This window comes from Homalodisca vitripennis, chromosome 3, assembly GCF_021130785.1.
Source record: "Homalodisca vitripennis isolate AUS2020 chromosome 3, UT_GWSS_2.1, whole genome shotgun sequence".
In the NCBI taxonomy this organism is placed as follows: Eukaryota; Metazoa; Arthropoda; class Insecta; order Hemiptera; family Cicadellidae; genus Homalodisca; species Homalodisca vitripennis.
The window spans coordinates 203423355-203445022 of NC_060209.1; the positions used below are offsets into that span (position 1 = coordinate 203423355).

Consider the following 21668-nt stretch of genomic DNA (forward strand, 5'->3'; position numbering starts at 1 on the left):
TATTTTAAGTAAGTTTTGTACTGTTTCTACGATATCTAAGTTCCTATTTTATTTGATTTTAAGTCAATTTTGTACTGTTTCTATGATATCTAAGTCACAGAGCAAAAAGTGTATTTACTGTATGTGCAATCCCTATTTTATGTGTTACATTCACATAATATTTTATACTTTTGTGTGATATTAAAAGGTGCTATTGTGTGTTCTAGTCCAAAAACATGTTTTTTTGCTGTCCCACACATTCCCCTATCCTCAACAAAAGACGTTTTTTACAATGACGTTCAATTATCCGAAAAATCGATTATTCAAAAATCCCCCTGCACCAATTGTTTCGGATAATCAACGCTGTATTTTATTACTTTTACAAGTGGAGGTTAAAAATTTGTAACAAGACAGAATTTTTTGACCAATTTGCATAATGATCAGTACTACGATTTTTAAAATTCATATTCATTCTAAACCAATATAAACTGTAGGTATGTGAGCAGTCAGTGTAGAGCAACACAGAATTCTAGTTTCAAAAAGCTAGTTTAAACAATTATAAAACTTGATTATACATTCCAAATTTTCATGCCGAGTGGGATTGATTTAAAACTGATTCCGGTTCTTTGATCAAGTTTCATATGTAAAATAGACCCTAGAAAAACCCATGTACTCCACCCCAGACTCCCATGATTCTGGTTACTTTTGATTGTGTTGACAAAATTCCAGGTTTGAGTATGACAACACACCTATAACTATAACCGGCCTTAGTAGTGTATTAAATCATGTTATAGAGCGGTTCACAACGTGCAGGTGCGACAATCACAAACAACCGCCATAATGTTTTATTACTTATTTTTTCTGCAAGCTTATTTTGTAAAATTTTCATCTGAAGAAGAGAGTAATTAGTTCTATAACCACGATTACAACTTTTCTTAAGACAAATCATTATTTCACCTCCTTATCTTGTTATCCATATCAATTGTGTATTCCAAGATATGTGTTCGCCAAACTGTGCAGTATATCTTGGCAGAATTCTGTTGGGATAGACAAGTTCATTTTTTCAACCCTTTAAGTACTGAGTTTTCAATGGTGCTGTCACCCAGTTCTGCCAGGTTTATTTGAAGCGCACTGTCAGCATACATGTAGTGTGTTTCTCGTCGTCTACTACGACCAACTTCAGCTACATCTAAACTGCCTTAACTACTGCTAAATCTCCTGATTCATCACATTAGATCTTGGTTGATATATTGAGATCACATTACGATCGCTATCTTCAAAAAAAAAGATACAAACTGGTTCATGTCCAACTCACAATGCGTCTTAACAAATCTAGCCTTATCATTATTACAAATAATTTCTGCCAAACCGACTTGAACCACAATCAAAATAGAAAAAGTTAAAAAAAGTTAGAGTACTGGCCTTCTTTTGTGATGCGACTGTAAAAGCCGGTGCGCTAGTAGCCTCTGCCACAATAGCCGCTGAGTCATTGTGAGTGGTTAGGTTATGTTTACAAGTTGTGCTTAATTGATCTGTGCTATCATTATATAGCGATTTTTGTGATGGTTGATAAATTCGAATATTTTACTTTTTTCTCGGTTCCTGGACAGACACTACAGTTTGTATATACATGAACTCAACTCACCTGTATTGGTGTCCTGCTCCGCGGTCTCGTCCTGCGGCGGCTTGTCATGCAGGTGCAGGTAGACCTGTATCGCACATCTCGCGGCGTGCAGGTAGAACGGGTGGGCACGCAACACGTCCTCTAACCTCAGTAATCCCACATATGACCGAAGTGTCATTTTCCTCATGCAATACGTATGGAAGTCGAACTGGTCCTCAATTATTTCTGAGAAATGCTGGAAAAAAAAGTTTTTACATTTAAATTTTTAGTGATGTTCTGTTATGTTAGAAAACACAAGAAATTATACCAAATACATGGTGTATGGTGGACTTGTTACGAAACATGTGTGATATGTTAGTCCTGAATTTTGACATAAGGGACCTGCTTTCTTATTTTATTATTCAGTTCAGAGGCTAAGAATATGTTTTGTTTTAATAAGAATAAAACATCGCCAACTACAGCCACAGTGACATATCTGCCTACTGCTGATAACAAATTTACAAGGAACTTTAATAGACTACTTTAGTTTTCGGCAACGTTATAATTATTTCTCACTAAAATAAAAAATGGTAGCAGACACATCTAACGTAAACAATGTTCCTACAAACCTCTTATCATTTGGCTGCAGCTAGACCAAATATATAATTTCCTTTAAAGAATTAATCTATGTACTTTTTTAAGACAAAGAGTGTAACAGTGTTATTATTACACTTTAGAAATACCTATTTTCAACAAAATCCAGTTAATAGTTCACAAGTAATAACAATAATTACTGTGTATAAAAGATGTTACATTAGCTGCTAAATAAACAAAACGTAGTTACAATTACAAAGCAATTTAGAGACCAAAGAAGAAAGAGTACATTTAGTTTAAATATATTGAGAGATAAGAAAATATAGAAAGTAGCGATTTGTCTACATGATTGAAATATGTTGTACTATATTAAATATCATTGATATTCGAATAACCAAAACTGGTGAAAGAAGAATTTTATTTGCTTTTGTTATGTCAAAGTTGTAGAAACCAAAATCTTCAATGGGTTTATTGTTTTAACTTTTACAACATATGATACTTACCCTATCGACTTCATGGCACTTCTTAAGGGCGTCTCCCCACTTCTCTAACCTCTGGTAAGCTAGGGCACACTCTGTCTGGAACCACATGCACTGCATCTCGTTTAGGTTTTCCATGGCTGAAACCCCTTCCTGCAACATACGACACACGTGATGGTCTCACTTCTCTAACCTTTGGTAAGCTAGGGCACACTCTGTCTGGAACCACATGGCTGAAACTCCATCCTGAGAAACTAGAAATATCAAGAAGAAGCATACAAAGAATTTTAAAAGAATTAAAATTTAAGCCATACCGTCCATCTTTACTCCAAGCACTTCACGAGGATGATTCCGATAGGAGATTGGAATTCTTTGAGACAATAATTATTATCTGCTCTGAGGCTGATCGAAATTTCTTGCAATCAATTTTGTGGTGTGATGAAGCATGTTTCAAACTTTATGGACGCGTTAATCGGCATAACTGCGTGTACTGGTCGGATGTAAATCCTCATAACGTAATCTAAGCAGAACTCAATGTGCCTGGTGTTATAGTAAGGGGAGTTATTTCGAGTACTGCACTGTTTGGTCTTATTTTCTTCAAGGTAATGTTAACTATACAATACAATACAATATACTTTTATTGCCAGAAACAATTTTAACATTGCATAGCATGCGTCACATAATAATAATTTATTTTATATTCATTAAAATAATGAAATGTCTTATGCTAAAGGTTTAATTTTTAAAATATCGTAAACAATATCGATTTTAGTTAACAATAAAAGTTGTCAAGCAGTAAAATTAATATATAATAAAAATAACTTTGGATGTCAGCGCCCCTGTACTACCGCACATTGAAGCTAGTGAGATGGTCCATGAATTCACCAACTGTATAAAAAGAATGAGACACTAAAAAGTGTTGCAATGTAATTTTGAACCAATTTAGATCATTTATTGATTTTATTTCTTCAGGGAGCCCATTTAGAAACTTTATGCCGGCTTGAGAAGGAAGTTGCTCGTATCTTCTCAATCTATGCTGAGCAGGTCTGACATTTTCTCGATACCTCGTATTGTAGTTGTGAATGTCACGACCTCGAACCATTTGGCTCTTAAACCAACAATGTACAGTAGTCTCCAGTATATACAAACATGACCACAAACATCTCCTTAAAAAGCTGTCATCACTAGGAATTCGGGGAACAACAAAAGAGTGGTTTAAAAGCTATTTAACAGACCGAAAACAACTGGTGGAGATAAAACACTATAACAATGGAAAACTAGAATTAGTAAGATCACATCCGAAGAAGATCACAAGAGGAGTCCCTCAAGGATCGGTTCTAGGCCCTGTTCTGTACATACTCTTTACAAACGACTTTCCTAAACTCCTTGAGCTCTATTGCAACTGTTTAATGTACGCAGATGATACAGTGTTATTACTTGGCAGAGAAAACACAGAACAACTAGAAATTGATTCCTTCACAGCCATAAATATGGCAATCCAATACTGCCACAATAATGACCTTGTCCTCAATGAAAAGAAAACAAAACAACTAGTACTAGGAAGAAACAGAGAAGTTGTCACACGAATACCAGAACTTGATGAAGTTAGCTCCACCAAATACCTTGGAGTTACAATTGACGAAGACTTATCGTGGACACAACACATCAAGTTACTCTGCAAGAAACTTAGCACAGGACTGTATGTGCTGAGAAGAGTGAGAAGTATAAGTGACACCACAACTACCAAGACTGCATACTATGCACTCTTTGAGTCACACATACGCTATGGAATAGCTGTATGGGGAGGAACAACTAACACTAACCTACAACGCGTCTTCCTAAAACAAAAAAGAGCAATCAGAATTCTAGGGAACCTTCAACCAAGAGAAACATGCAGAGACACTTTCAAGAGCCTGAAGATCCTCACAGTCATAAGCATCTACATTCTAGAAGTTGTGACTTATATACACATCAAGGCGCCAGACGCGGCAAGAAATGGAGCACAGATCCACCACCATAACACCAGGCACGCAACCAACTACTGCCTTCCTGTGCATCATCTTAGTAGGACTGAGAAGAAACCCAGCTACACTGGCGCCAAAATGTGGAACTCTCTACCAGAAGACCTTAAGAAGACAGAAGTACAAAAGTTTCCACGCCGCCTGAAGAGTTGGCTTCAGGACCGACCCTTCTACAACCTAGCAGAGTTCTATAACTGGAAACAACATTTCAACTAGCACTAACTTGAAATTATTTTACCACTTTGATAGAGCATTTTAACACAAACTTTGACATGTCCATTTTTAACTCCAACTTGTTTCATTTTGTATCATCAATGTTAACTTTAGATTTTTTCATTCTATTTCATATGTACATTTTTCTCTGTAGAAGTTTCATATGCAGCCAGATTGTATTCATTTAACACTGCTTTATTTTTAATGTTTAACAGTTTTAACATTTGTGTCAAGTAATAATCACTGATCATGTAACATTACATGTTTTATAATATGTTAATTAATGTTCTACATTGTAATAGTTAGTAACTTTGTATTTGACGCCATTACTAATCTTAACGATTATGTAAATAAAGAAATTTTGAATCTTGAATAGCAATATTAGTATTTTGAGCTCCCTAAATGAATTTCTACACGACTCTCTAAAGTTTTATTTAGCAATAATTCTAATAGCTCTCTTCTGTAAGACAAAAAATCTGTGGAAGTCGCCATTTGAACAGCCACCCCACAATATAATACCGTAGGATAAATGTGGGTGGACCAAACCGTAATATGCAATTTTCATTATTTGATCTGAACAGTATTCGGCAAGACCTCTCAAGAGATAAATATTACTTGATAGTTTCGCACAAACACTGTCCACATGGTTCCTCCAAGTCAACCCTCTATCGAGGTGTATTCCCAGGAGTTTCGTACAGTCAACTTCATCCAGGACCTTGTCGTCCAACATCACAGGTCTGTACTGAAATGGTGCAGTGCTTCCACCAAAAACTATGTAATTTGTTTTCAAACAATTAAGTTTCAAGTTTATGTTTTCAAAGTATTGTGTACATACATTTAATTCTTCGTAAGCTTGAATTTCAACTTGAAATTTTGATTTGCATGTGAAAGAGAGAGTCGTGTCATCTGCATATTGGATATGTGTCCTTTATGAATCTTTGAATTCAAATTGTTTACGTACACCAGGAACAAAACTGGTCCGAGGATGGATCCCTGAGGGACCTCATATCTAAGACTGGTTGTACGTGAAAATGATTTTTGAACTGATACTTGTTGTTTTCTATCGGAGAGGTATGACTGAAGCCACTTTAGCGGCAAACCTCTAAAACCGTTACTGTGCAATTTGTTGAGGAGAATGGTGTGATCCACACAATCGAAAGCCTTAGTCAAGTCAAGAAAAACACTGAGCGTTACTGTTTTCTTGTCCAAGATATCAACAATCAGCTCAATTAAGTGCGTGATTGCATCGATTGTGGATTTACTTGTCTAAAGCCAAACTGATTTGGAGATAATATATTATTTTTCTCAAAAAATTTTAGCATCCTACTTAAGAAAATTTTTCAAAAACCTTACTTAGCATTGGTAGGATTGAGATTGGATAATTATTTACTTTCAACGGATCATGTTTCTTAAAAATTGGAATTACTACAGCTCTTTTCAGTGCCGTAGGAAACATGCCTTCTTGGAAAGATGTATTGATTATCATTGTCAGTGGTTTCAGCAGAGGCATGTAACACTGCTTGAAAAGCCATGTCGACACGCCATTTACGTCAATTGACTTCGACACCCTTAGAGAACACATCACGCCAGCCACTTCTTCCTCTGTTACAGGAGTTAACGCCATTGACATGACGGGACTTGGTGTTTGACTCGTTTCAAAAGAACAGCTAAGATTTTGATTTGAAACATTAGAAAAAAGTCATTAAAAATGTTTGCCACATCTGGATGGTCCTTAATAATTTCCCAATTGATTTCAATTTCTATAGGTTTATTGGGTGCCTTAGTTTTGTGCTTATTAATTATACCCCAAGCGGTTTTTTGAACATTTTTTGTTTCCTTAATTGCTTTATTAAATTCATAGGCTTTGGCCACTTTAATAACCTTTCAATAAATTAATTTATACTTTTTTACAAAATTTTTGAATTCTACACTTGTTGATAGTTTTGATTGTTCCCAATACAACCGTAATTATTTCTAGAAACAATTATTCCTGGAGTAATCCAATTAGTTTTTCTTTTCTCTTTATAATTAATTTTTTTTAATGGACAATATACATTTAGATTGTAAATGAAGCAATCATTTAAATAATCGAACATTTCTGACGAGTTTTGAGTTTTTTTGAATTGCCAAAGTTCTCGATTCAACCGTTTGTTTAACAGGTTAATGTTAGAAGGACGTGTATCTCTTCTATATATAGTGACGTCTTGTGTTTTTTTAACCTTTTAACTGATTTTGATTAATTGCGCATCATGGTCAGATATGGCAGTGGCTACAACGGACACGAACGTCCCGGGTATGTCGGTCACAACGTTATCTATAGCTGTCTGAGAACCACCAAACACTCTCGTTGGTGAATTCACCAACCATCTCAGATTGAAGCTAACCAGTAAATCTTGGAACTTTCTGGTTTTGCTACAACCCCTCAGAAAGTTACTTACGGTTCCTGCAAGAAGTAGTAGTTCCCAAGCTCATAAACAATCCTGTTTTCAATATTCATTCGTTCATCTTGCAACAAGACAGTGCCCCAGCACATTTCGGTATCCAAGTTTGAGATTTTTTAAATAACACATTTAATGAATGGATTGGTCACTGTGGTAGAATCGATTGGCCTGCATGCTCACCAGACCTGACCCCAGGTGATTTTTCACTGTGGGGTATTATAAAGGAGACTGTGTATGCTTCTAAACTGCAAAATCTTGAACTCTGAAACCTAATTAGAAATGCAACTTGTTAATAACGATAAACCTTTATTGCTAAAAATTTGTGATTCTGTTCTGAGTCGTTGTAAGAAGTGTATACAAAATCAAGGTGGACATTTCAAACAACTGCTATAACATTGTATGGTAATATGTAAGTAATTTCATATAATGAATTTGTTTTCTTGCCTAAAAGTGTTTTATTCAATTAACATATAACGCCTTTAAATTTCTCTTCTGAGGAAACTGACATATGCGCCACGCTGTACATACATTTATAGAGAATCTACTTATGTACAACTACATTAACCCATTCACCTACTAATATTTTAGCACACAGTTGGGCCAAGGAATTCCATTATTTTTGCCTATTATTTAGGTGTGCAGATATTTAGCTGTAACTTTCTAGTAAATCCTAGTAAATCATTGTTTTCAAAAAAAAGATTTTGTAGCAGTGTTTTTCTTGAGCTTACCTACCATTTAAAACTCCCTGCATCCAAAAAAAAGTGAATAAATAAAATTTTATGTTGCCCACCACCAATATTTTGTTCCCAAAATGAAAACCTGAAATGGAATTATTATTGTATAGTCTACCTTATTTGTCCTTAGGAGTCACACACCAAAAGAGTTTTGTACATTTCATAGTATATTTACACACAATTATATCGTTTTTATATTATATACCCTACCATATTTATATTTATATTCATAAGAATTGATCTGCATTAACAAGGCCTACGAAGTCAGTTGCCGGTCCGATGTCAGGAGTTGGTAAGGTACTTTGGGATTATACCGACCACACCAGTATGAAGAACACAAAAATATAAATTTATAGAAACAAACATGATAGAACGAAAAAACAACTCTGTAATTACAAAAATTTCCAGGTATTGTGATCGGTATTGTTGTCGCTGTTATCTTATCTTTCTCGAGAATCCCGATTACGGCAGGTCGCACGGCATCACATGATTTGCACGGTACATAATATTGCCTTTCCATTACAATTCAATTTATATTTCTGATCAGCCCCTCTAGAATTTGATATTTTACTGATAGGTACTATCAGGGAGATGTTTTTCTTTCGTTGACATCAGCGCGGGGCCGAAGCCCGCGCTGATGGCCGGAGGCACTCGCATTTTGGGTGGCGGAATGTGATCAAGAATAAAAACAAGTTTTGAGTGTTTTTTCAATAAAGAGTTTAGTTTTAGTTTGGTAATGTTTGTTTTTGTTGAATTTTTGTGTTTGGAGAAATGTAGAGGTAAAACACGGAAGTACAACAAAGCGACGCGACTCTGCAATCACGTTATCTACTAGACTGCTCGACTTTGACCTCTGTCTGAGGATGGGGAGGGATGGGGAGGGGTTTGCGATAAGACAATTCCTGTTTTATATTGACGAAATATTGTTTTACGCTAATCTAGTAATCAGTAGAAGCAAAATGTCAAATAACGATTCATGTCTGGGTGTGGCCGGTACAATCCCAAAGTACCGTTGGTAATTCCTCTTCTGAATCGAAAATATCGGAGTTTTCAAACTGTTCCCGTGTCACACGATCCGATTCTACATCTGATTGATCACTACCGGTACTGAATTCTTCACTAAAATTATTAGAATCGTTCATAAAACGATCTATTTCACTGTCACGTAACCTATTACCAGCCATGTTTACGGACACTAACAACAACAGGTATCATATGGAATAAATCCATCTGTTATTCTTTGCTTACGTCAGTTTAGCCAACTAATGAAAAAAATATTGTTCTAAACAAACAAGTAACCATAGAAACGAAACATAGTTTGATTAGTGCAGCTATCTGTCAAGTTTAAAGTGAACTATTACTGACGCAGAAGCGCTCCGTCGAAGTATGGCAGGGCCCGCGGCGGAATGGCTTCGTCGCTTAGTCCATGCATTTTCCCCCCAGAGCCCAAAATTTATGCTTATCCTGCTTTCCTAGGTTTTGATCGTTGACAACGGAACCAGTTACAGTCCAGTGAAAGTATCGTGACTCCGAATATATCAAAATGCTGGCCAATGTTTGAAGAATGAATCAGAAAGGTATTCGCTACGGAAGTTATTGAAGTGTGAGGTTAATTTGTGATATGTAGAATAAGTAGACACCAGTACATAACAGTACATTCCACAGTTGCCCCCAGAATGTGTACATAATTAACATAATCAATTACTGGTTCTTAAATATTTTGTGTTTGTCTAAAAGATAAATAATGGAAGAATAGAATCACCTCATCATGACAACATAACTACAAAGTAAATAAGAAAAGCTGTGGTTCAAGTCACGTATTCGTTAGATTGTAGTTATAGACTATGAAACAATACGACATAAGGATCCTCATACACTTTAGATTCTTGGGTTTGAAAAATTCCAATTGTCAGACTACGTCAAACAAATATTAAAATCACTAAAAAATATCTTATGGTTCATAGAACCCCTAAAAAAAAAAATCTAGTGGTGATTGCTTGAACTATGAGGGCTGATTCACTTTGCAGCCTGGTAGACACTTTTCGAACTATGTCAAAAGCACATGTTCGTCGAGCCAGTTGTCAGTCTTTCTACCCCGTCTCTTAGCACCATTCACAGGCTTAAAAATCTTGAAAAACCACTAAAAAGCAGTGATGACTATTGTAAATATAACATATTTAGTTTATAAGTAAATATAAATGTTACTCTAGTTTCATTAATTACGTAATACTGTGTATTATTTAAAGTACAATTGAACTAAGGGAAGATTTTTCTCTTCCAACATCAGGGCTCCGCACCACTGCTTCTGAAGTTGCAAAATTCTCATACGAAATACATTGCAGCACACACATGCTATTAACAAATTTGCTGCAGCAGCCTGCTTTTGTAGTAATGCTGTAATAAAGCACCATGAGGTGAGCTGCTAGTAGCGATTCAATTTAACCGCACAACATATGTCAAAGTGCAGAATTCTTAAATTATTCTGTTTTAAGTTACTGCCGGGTTTATTTGCCCTACACAGAGCTGCTCCAGTTAGCGAAAAGGTAGTGCCTTTCTCGCCCACAAGTATCAACTTCAGAGATCTTCATTTACCAAGTCAAAATTTCCTGATTCGTCATGTCAGGTCGTGGTTGATAAATTGAGCCTGAATCCTAAACACTGGTAATCTCAGAAAAGTCACACTACTGAAATGCTTAACTCATAAAAACGTGTCTGGAAAAATCTAAAATTGATAAAACGTCCTTATTATTACATCTAATTACTGCCTTACCCACTGAATCACACAAATAGAAAATAAAAAAAGTCCAGGTAAAATTTTACAATTTGCTTCTGTGACAGTCCCTAAGGTTGTAATTAAACAACACTGCTGAGGATTTGTAGTGGTTCAAATGGACACCACTAGAGGCCAATGTGTAGCGAAGCAGCGCATCCAAAGGTATTAATGGAAACAAAAAGGACTATAATTACCCTTGTGAACTTGGAGCATGTTTCCTCTGCCTCCTTGATGAGGTTTGCTCTCAACATGTACTTGGCACACTTGGAGTTGATGTACCTGTCCGCTGTGTCCAGACCTTGGGCCTCGTCCATCCACTTGTACGCTTCTATCACGTCTCCTGCATGCTACAACGTAATACGAGCGTTACACCCAAGTGACAGTAAGTGATTTCACTTATACTACAGTAATCACAGAGATGTAAAAATCATACTCATGAGACTACACAAACATTACAATCACGTTGGGACCATTCAGACACACATACCAGCCACATGGTGCTTATCTAGAACTAATTGGTGACAATATGGAAATTATATATCTGTATTTGATCTTGTATTATTTATTTAGTTTCCTGCATATCTGCTTAAAGCCAATAACAACGTTCTACAATTAATTACAGATTTCAGGTTAATGACATACATTCCCAATGAATACCCAAAATTAAAATAAATTTTCATGAACCATAAGGGTTATATTATGTGGCCCCCTAGTTGATCAATTAAGGCACATAAAAGTTCACATTTACATAGATTTATTTACTATTTTAATCTACAAAGACTAGCACATAACATTTATTTTGTATTTATTTTCTTTAATGTTCTAACAAATTGTACTTCATTATTACACTTACATCAGAATCAATTTTTTAAATTGTAGACTGTTTGGAATAGCTGATAGCTAAGGAGAGTGGTATACTTAGTTAGAATGAACAATAATTTAGAAATTTAGACTTTCTAATTCTACCTCTAAATGGACTACTCCAATTTTTTAGTAATGTAAAAGCTCATTCTTGACTCTACTTCAAGATGTTTATGTATAGTTAAAGAAAATAAAAATAATAAAAGCTTTTAACCACAAATTTAAATTGCACCTTATATATTCGCCCCTTGGTGACAAACAGCTCTATAAGCGTAGGAGTGTGTTCGATGGCAGCATTGATATACTGCAGAGCTTTGTCCGTGTTACCGAGGAAGTCATAGTGCTGTGCCAGGAAATAATAAGCCCACAGCAACGCTGATGCAGGCTCCTTCGGTTCCTTAACTTCTGCAAACATAATGCCAATCACTTAACTTGAAGAATGTAGTCAAGGCATTGATAGAGCCTTGTACGTGTTACCAAGGAAATCATAGTGCTGTGCCAGGAAATAATAAGCCCACAGCAACGCTGATGCAGGCTTCTTCGGTTCCTTAACTTCTGCAAACATAATGCCAATCACTTAACTTGAGAATGTAGTCAAGGCATTGATAGAGCCTTGTACGTGTTACCAAGGAAGTCATAGTGCTGTGCCAGGAAATAATAAGCCCACAGCAACGCTGATGCAGGCTCCTTCGGTTCCTTAACTTCTGCAAACATAATGCCAATCACTTAACTTGAGAATGTAGTCAAGGCATTGATAGAGCCTTGTACGTGTTACCAAGGAAGTCATAGTGCTGTGCCAGGAAATAATAAGCCCACAGCAACGCTGATGCAGGCTCCTTCGGTTCCTTAACTTCTGCAAACATAATGCCAATCACTTAACTTGAGAATGTAGTCAAGGCATTGATAGAGCCTTGTATGTGTTACCAAGGAAGTCATAATGCTGTGCCAGGAAATAATAAGCCCACAGCAACGCTGATGCAGGCTCCTTCGGTTCCTTTACTTCTGCAAACATAATGCCAATCACTTAACTTGAGAATGTAGTCAAGGCATTGATAGAGCCTTGTATGTGTTACCAAGGAAGTCATAATGCTGTGCCAGGAAATAATAAGCCCACAGCAACGCTGATGCAGGCTCCTTCGGTTCCTTAACTTCTGCAAACATAATGCCAATCACTTAACTTGAGAATGTAGTCAAGGCATTGATAGAGCCTTGTACGTGTTACCAAGGAAGTCATAGTGCTGTGCCAGGAAATAATAAGCCCACAGCAACGCTGATGCAGGCTCCTTCGGTTCCTTAACTTCTGCAAACATAATGCCAATCACTTAACTTGAGAATGTAGTCAAGGCATTGAAAGAGCCTTGTCCGTGTTACCGAAGAAGTCATAGTGTTGTTCCAGGAAATAATAAGCCCACAGCAACGCTGATGCAGGCTCCTTCGGTTCCTTAACTTCTGCAAACATAATGCCAGTCACTTAACTCAAGAGTGTAGTCAAGGCATTGAAAGAGCCTTGTCCGTGTTACCGAAGAAGTCATAGTGTTGTGCCAGGACAGGGTTCCCACTCAATCTAAATACTCAAATTCACGGCTAATTCACGGTTTTCACGGTTAAAAAAATTAAAATTCAAGGTCGGAAAGTTTTCATAAACAACGTTACCGGTACAAACAAAATCGTGTTGGAGAGGGGCGAAGTTGAGACGTAAACACTACAGACGCGGCAGAGCGGTAAAATACAATATAAAACTTCTTCCCATTTGACTAACGACGTCATTGGTCGTGCAGGAATTGACGGAAACGTCTAAAAGAACGAAATAACAATAGGCTTCGGTTAACGACGCAAGCAATGAGCGGCGAGCGCCCGATTTTATGTGCGATTTTGCTACATATAATTATAAACAAGGCATTTTATTTTTACAAAAACATCATCATAACAGTCATCAAAGCAATGACAAAAGACAAATTTCAATATAATTAGCATGCACATAGCTCATAATTTTCTTTAACTTACAAGTTTGTTGAAATTCTGAAGAGAACTTTGTTGACACAGGTTAGACAAGATGCAGCGTGACAGGATTCGTACGTTGGCTAAGGCTACCTCGTTTGAGTCCATGAAGTACACTTGTGTGATTATTAAATTATTTTCTTGTTTAACACATTATTATTATTATTTCGATCAATTTCTTCCACAGGAAAATTTTCACATAATCACAGGTTCACATTTTAATTAGTACATAAGAAAAGGCAATTTTATTGAAATTAAAATAACATATAAACGTTAAATGTATAAAAATTATATACAACTTGTTATAAGAAAAGTTATTTGGTACCAGTTTATACAAAAAAAAATTATATTTGTACACATAAATAAAGAAAATTGATAAAAATGTCTAGAATAAAAGTGAATTACGATTTGCACTTTTTGCTAAGTTCCTGTATCTTATCGTCTAACTCAGCTTGCCCTTTTCCTGGCGTCGGACAAAACCTGGAATTTTTGTGCTTCCAATTCTTTTTTTTCTATTGCAGCTTACTTCCTCTCTTTCTCAGAATTAATTTTGTCTTTCATTTCTTCTCGTTGTTTTGCCAAGTGCTCCGAGTAGTGGGCGTGGGAATTTTTTGGCAGCATGAACTAATTCATTAGTGATTTCCATTGCCTCCAATCCTCCTGCTGCTGATACGCCGTCACAAACTTTTCTCAACGCGACTAAACTCTCCTCCTTCAAGTTTTCAACTATACACTGTTTGTTGACAGAGAAGCCTCTTTCAACAGAAGAATTTCCGTGAGAAAGTGTCAGAATGAGTTGAATGAAAAGCTTTAAATCTTTATATCAATTCTCACAATAAGAATAAGATTGGAGTGCCGAGCTGGGGAAACAAATCTTTCATGTTGAGACATGAAACCAGCTGTTGTCCGAGGATGGGGGAGTGGAGTACACGATATACCCCTCCCCTTCCACTCTCATTGACAGTAGACAACAAAGGTTATTTTTAACATAACATCGCTGCACCACATTACAATAAATGAACCTTGTACGATATATTTTTCATCTGCATGAAATGATTAATAGCGTTAACGTAGTCGTATGGAACCCGACAAAATTATACTTGGACGAACTTCCTCGATTTGTAGTTTTGTAGTAATAAAGCTTAACACTACAAAGTTACTTGACGTTTGTTGTTTCCTGGTTAGAAAAAAATGCAATGGTTTTTTTTCTAACGTTTTTATAACATGACGTTTCATTTGTAATATTTTACTAATACATTATACAATTTAAACACACATTCACCATAAAAGATTTAAAACCGTGTACACTCGTAATATCCATGCAGCTTAGGAATCATAAAAAAAATATTATTGATAAGGAAAACGCATATCACTACCGTTTAATATCTAAAGAGATGAAAAATAATATTGTTTTCTCAAACGACCTTACTGGTAATTAAAACAGTTATATAGGCCTATAAAGTTATGGTCTCGCTGCGTTAATTGATATGTGTCGTGTAGGGTTCTGCTCCGTCACATTATTATACTATTTATTTACGCAAGACCCTAAAATTAATTCAATTTATTGTCCACCATAAATTAAAATTTTTTTATAATTATTACATTGTGTTAACAGTCATTACACACAAACGATATAGATATCGTACTGAATAGCATTATTTCTCATTAATATTTAAATAAAATAAGGGATTTAATAGAATGAAATTAAGTTAAAATGTTATTTAAATTCCTTACATTAGATTAAGGATTTGTATACTTTTTTTATTTTATGAAAACAATAATAGACTATATCTGATACAATAAAAACTCCAATACGGAAAAGTGTTTACATTAAACGACAATCTATCAAGTAATTAAATTGTGTTATTAATCTCGCGTTCAATCAGAGAATGCCTTGTTTACAGCCGCGTAGCGTAGCCAAGGCCCGGAACCTGGCGACAGACAAAGACAGGCCTCACGTGATTTGAGCCGGAAGCGTCATCTCCCACCGGCCTTCCTTTTCATCATTTGTTTATAAACCATATTATCAGTACAATCGCTCAGATAGCAGCACCTGTCAAACTTCGTGGTATATCCCCTACATTGCGTGCTACTTTTTACTTTGCAATAGCGAAGGTCAACTTTCCCATATGATCGTCTGACGACGACCCGTGTTGATTTTATTTATTCAAAAGTTGTAGAGATTTTCACGGTATGTAAAACAAATTCACGGCTTATTTAAGGTTTTTTCACGGTGAACGAAATTCACGGCTTATTCCCGGTTTCACGGTTTTCACGGTCGGGTGGGGACCCTGCAGGAAATAATAAGCCCACAGCAACGCTGATGCAGGCTCCTTCGGTTCCTTAACTTCTTCTAACATAATGCCAATCACTTAACTTGAGAGTGTAGTCAAGGCATTGAAAGAGCCTTGTACGTGTTACCAAGGAAGTCATAGTGCTGTGCCAGGAAATAATAAGCCCACAGCAACGCTGATGCAGGCTCCTTCGGTTCCTTAACTTCTGCAAACATAATGCCAATCACTTAACTTGAGAGTGTAGTCAAGGCATTGAAAGAGCCTTGTCCGTGTTACCGAAGAAGTCATAGTGTTGTGCCAGGAAATAATAAGCCCACAGCAACGCTGATGCAGGCTCCTTCGGTTCCTTAACTTCTGCAAACATAATGCCAATCACTTAACTTGAGAGTGTAGTCAAGGCATTGAAAGAGCCTTGTACGTGTTACCGAAGGAAGTCATAGTGTTGTGCCAGGAAATAATAAGCCCACAGCAACGCTGATGCAGGCTCCTTCGGTTCCTTAACTTCTGCAAACATAATGCCAATCACTTAACTTGAGAGTGTAGTCAAGGCATTGAAAGAGCCTTGTCCGTGTTACCGAAGAAGTCATAGTGTTGTGCCAGGAAATAATAAGCCCACAGCAACGCTGATGCAGGCTCCTTCAGTTCCTTAACTTCTACAAACATAATGCCAATCACTAAACTTGAGAATGTAGTCAAGGCATTGATATACTGCAGAGCCTTGTTACCAAGGAAGTCACGTGCTGCCCAGGAAGTGACTTGGTAATGCTTAAAATTATTCCTTTTTTTCTTCCTTCTATCACCATAACACCAATGACAGAAGACCTTATTTTAACACTGACAGTTTAGTGAAAGTGAAAATTATTTTAATTCTAAACTTGCCAAAGTGTAACATATATTTGCCAAGTTGACTAATAAACACAACAGTAGGACAAATCCTGTCTGCTGAAGTTGTGTTACAACATATATTTTGTGCAGGTGTTCTTTATTTTCCTAATTTTACGTTACTAACGAACAATCTTTAACGTTGTTGTAGTTTTCTGTCCATTTATGTAGAATAAGCGGCAATAGTTACAAAATGAACAAAGGCTTTGCTGGCAACTTCATATATTGGTTTGGTATTAACATTTTATAAAACTAACACTAAACCTGTTGGGGCTCAAAAGTATGAATATTGGAGGGACTTTACACCTTGAAATTAGATCCAACAAACAGTGATTGAGCTTTCTTAGAATTAGAGAATAAATTTGATTTTTAAGGCATTTAGGCATAATATATGAACTGATATTAAATTTGAAGTAATATATTTCATTTAATAATTTCTATTTGTAAACATTGTCATATTTTGATTCTGACAATGGATAGTTAATATAATTTACTTCATAAATATTGTTTACAGTTTGAATGTTTCTAGTTTTTACTGGGGTGGGAGACTCTGCCCCAGATTCCTGATAGACGAGCCCCGCCACTCCACTAACTGTTCCGAGCCTACTAGTCTGAAAATTGAGAAAGGACATAAATATGGTTAATGTTTCTGTTGTTATACAAAAAAAATTGTACACCCAATAAAAGAGTGCCAATTTAAACATTCAAAGCTATACATTTGACAGACATTTCCAGTCTCTATCTGAACATTTCATGACTTATTTAAATGTTCTCCACGTTACAGTATACTCAAGATTCTAGACTGAGATGTACTGGTAAACCATAAATCAAAACAAAATATTTCCAGTACACATACGTAAAATTAGGAATTGTTATTTACCATCTTCGTTGAAACGTCCTGATTTGTTAAGTGCATCGACGTATTGTTCGACCAGTTGCTGTATGATGGTAACTTTCTCCTTGTCCTTGTACAGAGACCTGAGATCCACAAACAGTGGAGGCACCCCCTTGTGCAGTCCCCGCCTCAGGTACCGGTCTACTTCCTGTCTGAACACTTCCCCTGGAACATCACCACAGAGAGTAAGACACTAATATGCTTAGTAATTTCAGGATTAGTTTTCATATAAATTTGATCATCAAGCATTACTAAAATAAATGAACACTGGTAGTACGAGGTAGGATATCACAACCATAGCAGTCTAGGCTCTAACATTTTCAGTACAATCATCAAAAATATAGAAAATGTCGAGAAAGCAAGATGAAGTACTCAGGCCTGCCTGAAGATAATGTACACGGATTAAAATGGCCATAAAACCATGGGAAAACCAGCAACACTAGAAAAATTAAACAATAGCATTGAGATGCAAGAAACCACTACTAGCTTTTATAAATTTGTATGTTTCTGATTCTACTTTGCCTTTCAACGCAAGTGTACTTATACAAAGAATTCCGATGCCCATTTTTCCAGTTCTACTACCCACAAACCATGCCACATCATGACATAAATACCCTTTACGGTTACCTAGCGAACACTAGAACTATCTATCTACACATAACACAGCTTTGGTGGGTAGGGCAAATTTAATGCGAATCTTGAGTTCAGCTCCAGTTCATCTTCCTCTTACGTGCAGTGTCTGAAATCTGATGCTGTTGCAGATTTTAGGAATCATATTCGACTGAAGGGATCCACAAATAGGAACTGAGAATGGACTGGAGCTAAACTCGACATTCGCATTGAAATGATCCTTCCCACCATAGCTTTGGGCGTCGTAGTGCACTCAATTATGCACCTGATAAGACAATGAGATTGCCTCAACTATATTGCACTACTTTTTGTAAGTCTGGGTGTCGCTTTTGGCGAAACGGTGAGGGGGGGAGGGGAGTGTTCATTTTGAGCTTCTTCCATCTTCTTTACAGACTATTTTTGGATTCCTTCAGACAAACACGACTCCCGATTTCAGAAGTCCAGTCTGCACCAGCATTAGATTTCAGATGATGCATATAAGAGGACAGTGAAGTGGAGCTAAACTCAACGTTCACACTAGAATTATACTTTTAACATGGGAATATAAACAATCAAAAAACTTTGAAAAGACTTCAATGACAATAAGGTAGGAATTTCCAATTTCCCTTCTCTCTTCAACAATCTTGTTGGCATCCACCCAATTCTTATTTGACTACAATTTTCAGAAGAAGAGACTTAGAAGGTACCTGTGTCATAAATGATCAATCAGTGGATTGTTAAAATCAGTTTTGTTTGTAATTTATTTCTTTGTTTCTACATTGAATTAATTAAGAGGTTCAGAAGACAAAGTCTGTGACAGCATCAGATTACAGACGCTGCACTAAGTGGAAGAGAAACTGGAGCTAAATTCAACATTCAAATTAAATCAACCCTTCCCGCAATAGCTGTGTTTTGAGGGTTCAATTCTATTTTTCAAAAAAGGATACACTTAGACTCTGACCTTGAGCAAAGTTGAGGTAGAGCCGTGCAGGTGCCAGAGCCTTGGGGCACTTCTCCCTGTACTCCGACAGTAACTTCAGCTTCTGATCAGGGGTATGCAACTGCAGAGCTTCTTGTAGACTGCTGTAGTAGCCTGTGTTCTCTGGATTACGCTCCAGCAGCTCCCGGTACACTTCCTCCGCACTCGAGAACTTGCCCAGCTTCAGGTAGAGGTTCCCTGTCAAGGTCACAGTTTACAGTTTACAGCAATACAGGGATGTTGTTCCTAGCAGGATCGACTGACGAACAAGTGCTGAAAAAGCATTTCCTAAAGAATATCCAAGTATTGGTACCAGTAAGCCAATTATCAAATTGAATCTGATACGGCATTTGATAAAAACAATGCAGGGAAAAATGGTTTGAAAAAAAAGGTTCAGTGATTATAATTCACAAGGAGCAAAGAGTTCAGCTAAAAAAATACACATGAAATACTTAAACTGATATAGCACTAACTGCTGCAGCACTAACTGATACAGCAATCCAGGACACAAAATCCAACTAATTTTAGGAATTGGTTTTTATTGGAATTAATTTTTAAGTGGAACAGATCATAACCAGGCAGAATTGAAGGACAAAAATTCGTTATTAGTTTGTTATTTTTTTCAGTAAAACTGATATCATGAATTAATTCACAATTGATTTAGAATATCTGTTTGTATAAAACTACGAAAAAAGGTAAATTACTGTGATAAATAAGATAACTAGTGCTCAACTATGGTAACATTGTAAGTAACTCTGGATTGGAATCAAACCCATCCCGATATATATAAATTGTGTTTTTTAAGTAAGTACTGTTTTGATATTAATATAAAACAAGTTGGTTATTTTATGAAAACAATATATTTGTCATTGCAGCAATGAACTCCAAGATGCTTCTCTAGTTGTAAGTCAATGATAAATGGAATTAGTATGTATGGACTATTATCAAATTTTTCCCAGTCGAATGTTGTGATGAGATCTTGAATTTGTTTTGCCTTAAGTGGTCAGGCACTGACATGCAAAGAGAACACTTCTTGAAACATGGAAAGTCCTTTGATAATAAACAAATTCAGTCTCCGCAATAATTTATCAGTGATCACAGAGCCGTCCACTACATTTCTCACCATCAACATTCTTTCGGCCATGTTTAAAAGCTTAACCTATTTGCATGTCGATCTATCATAATGTCTTGTCCGAACACTTCACAATTGAACAACTGACAGTGAATTTCAACTGCTTTCACGACTTTGGAGCTATGAAAAGAAATAACAGTGCATACTTCACAGTCGGCTGGATTAACAAAGAATATTAACAGAGGCATTTTAAATGCGGATAAACAGATGTAAACACAATCAAATCTTCTTGTTGTAATAGTGTCTGTGGCTTGCTAACAGGTGAAAGTAGACAGTATGCGAGTGCGGAGTACCAACTGCCAGTAAAATAACAAATTGGCACTTTATAAAACAAGCCTCATAAATAATTTATAACCCTTTGAGACCGGGAGATCATAAATTTGGCCCAACTTATTTCTCGCTCAGCTCAGATTTAATCTCAGGTGCTTGTCCTGTCTGGTTGTCACACTCAGTGGCCGGCTGTGTTCCACATCTCCACTCGTTGCTTGCCTAACCGTGTACGTCATCACTTTTACTGGGATTCAAATATCAATATTTTACCTTCGGCTCTTTAAATTACTGAGATTTAAAATAAATTCTCAAATAATTTATAAAGTTTATTAGCTTCAAGGTTTAAATTTAATCGATGGGTTATTTAACTAACCAAGTAATATGCAATTAAAGTTATAGGTTAATCTGTTTACGTTATAGGTAGATCTGATCCGGGAACTTTCTCATACCACCTTGTATAATCTCGTTTCCATATTTTGAGCTTCGTCTCCACCAAATGCACTAGTATATTAATAAGTAAATAGGATACACTATAGCAGAGTGACACTGAGAGTCAGATAAAACATAATTCTGAACGATATGTACTACGGTATGTGCTGTAAAGAGAGAAATATTCATTTAGTTACTTATTTGGCCGAGAGGCTGGAAGACTTTCCAGCCACAACTGGATAAGGATCGAATTTAAAACTGTGCAATATAATGAGCCACACTAAGTGGCCTGGTGATCTGAAAAGCAAAATACCAACAGCCACTAAGCTGAGGGACAGGACGTGGTCATGTCTAACTGACCTGAGGCAGAGAACATCTCATGGCCACCAATGTGAAATAGGTGACGACCGCAAAGAGTTAAGAATCAAAAAGAAAATATTGGAATCAATATCTGAATCATTTTGAAATTATGGTACCTATCC

The 21668-nt window shown here is 36.4% G+C and overlaps 1 protein-coding gene across 1 annotated transcript in view; it reads right to left on the bottom strand.

Moving 5' to 3' along the window:
- Positions 1-1577: 1577 nt before the first annotated feature.
- Positions 1578-21668, bottom strand: part of LOC124358042 (N-alpha-acetyltransferase 15, NatA auxiliary subunit) — a 44641-nt gene continuing 24550 nt past the window's right edge. The window contains exons 6-11 of the mRNA XM_046810318.1: positions 19338-19553; positions 17753-17932; positions 11931-12103; positions 11032-11184; positions 2680-2808; positions 1578-1838 (exon numbers count right to left, since the gene is read on the bottom strand). Of these exons, the coding sequence (XP_046666274.1) occupies positions 1593-1838; positions 2680-2808; positions 11032-11184; positions 11931-12103; positions 17753-17932; positions 19338-19553 (1097 nt within the window). The 3' untranslated portion in view covers positions 1578-1592. The remainder of the gene's footprint in view (positions 1839-2679; positions 2809-11031; positions 11185-11930; positions 12104-17752; positions 17933-19337; positions 19554-21668) is intronic.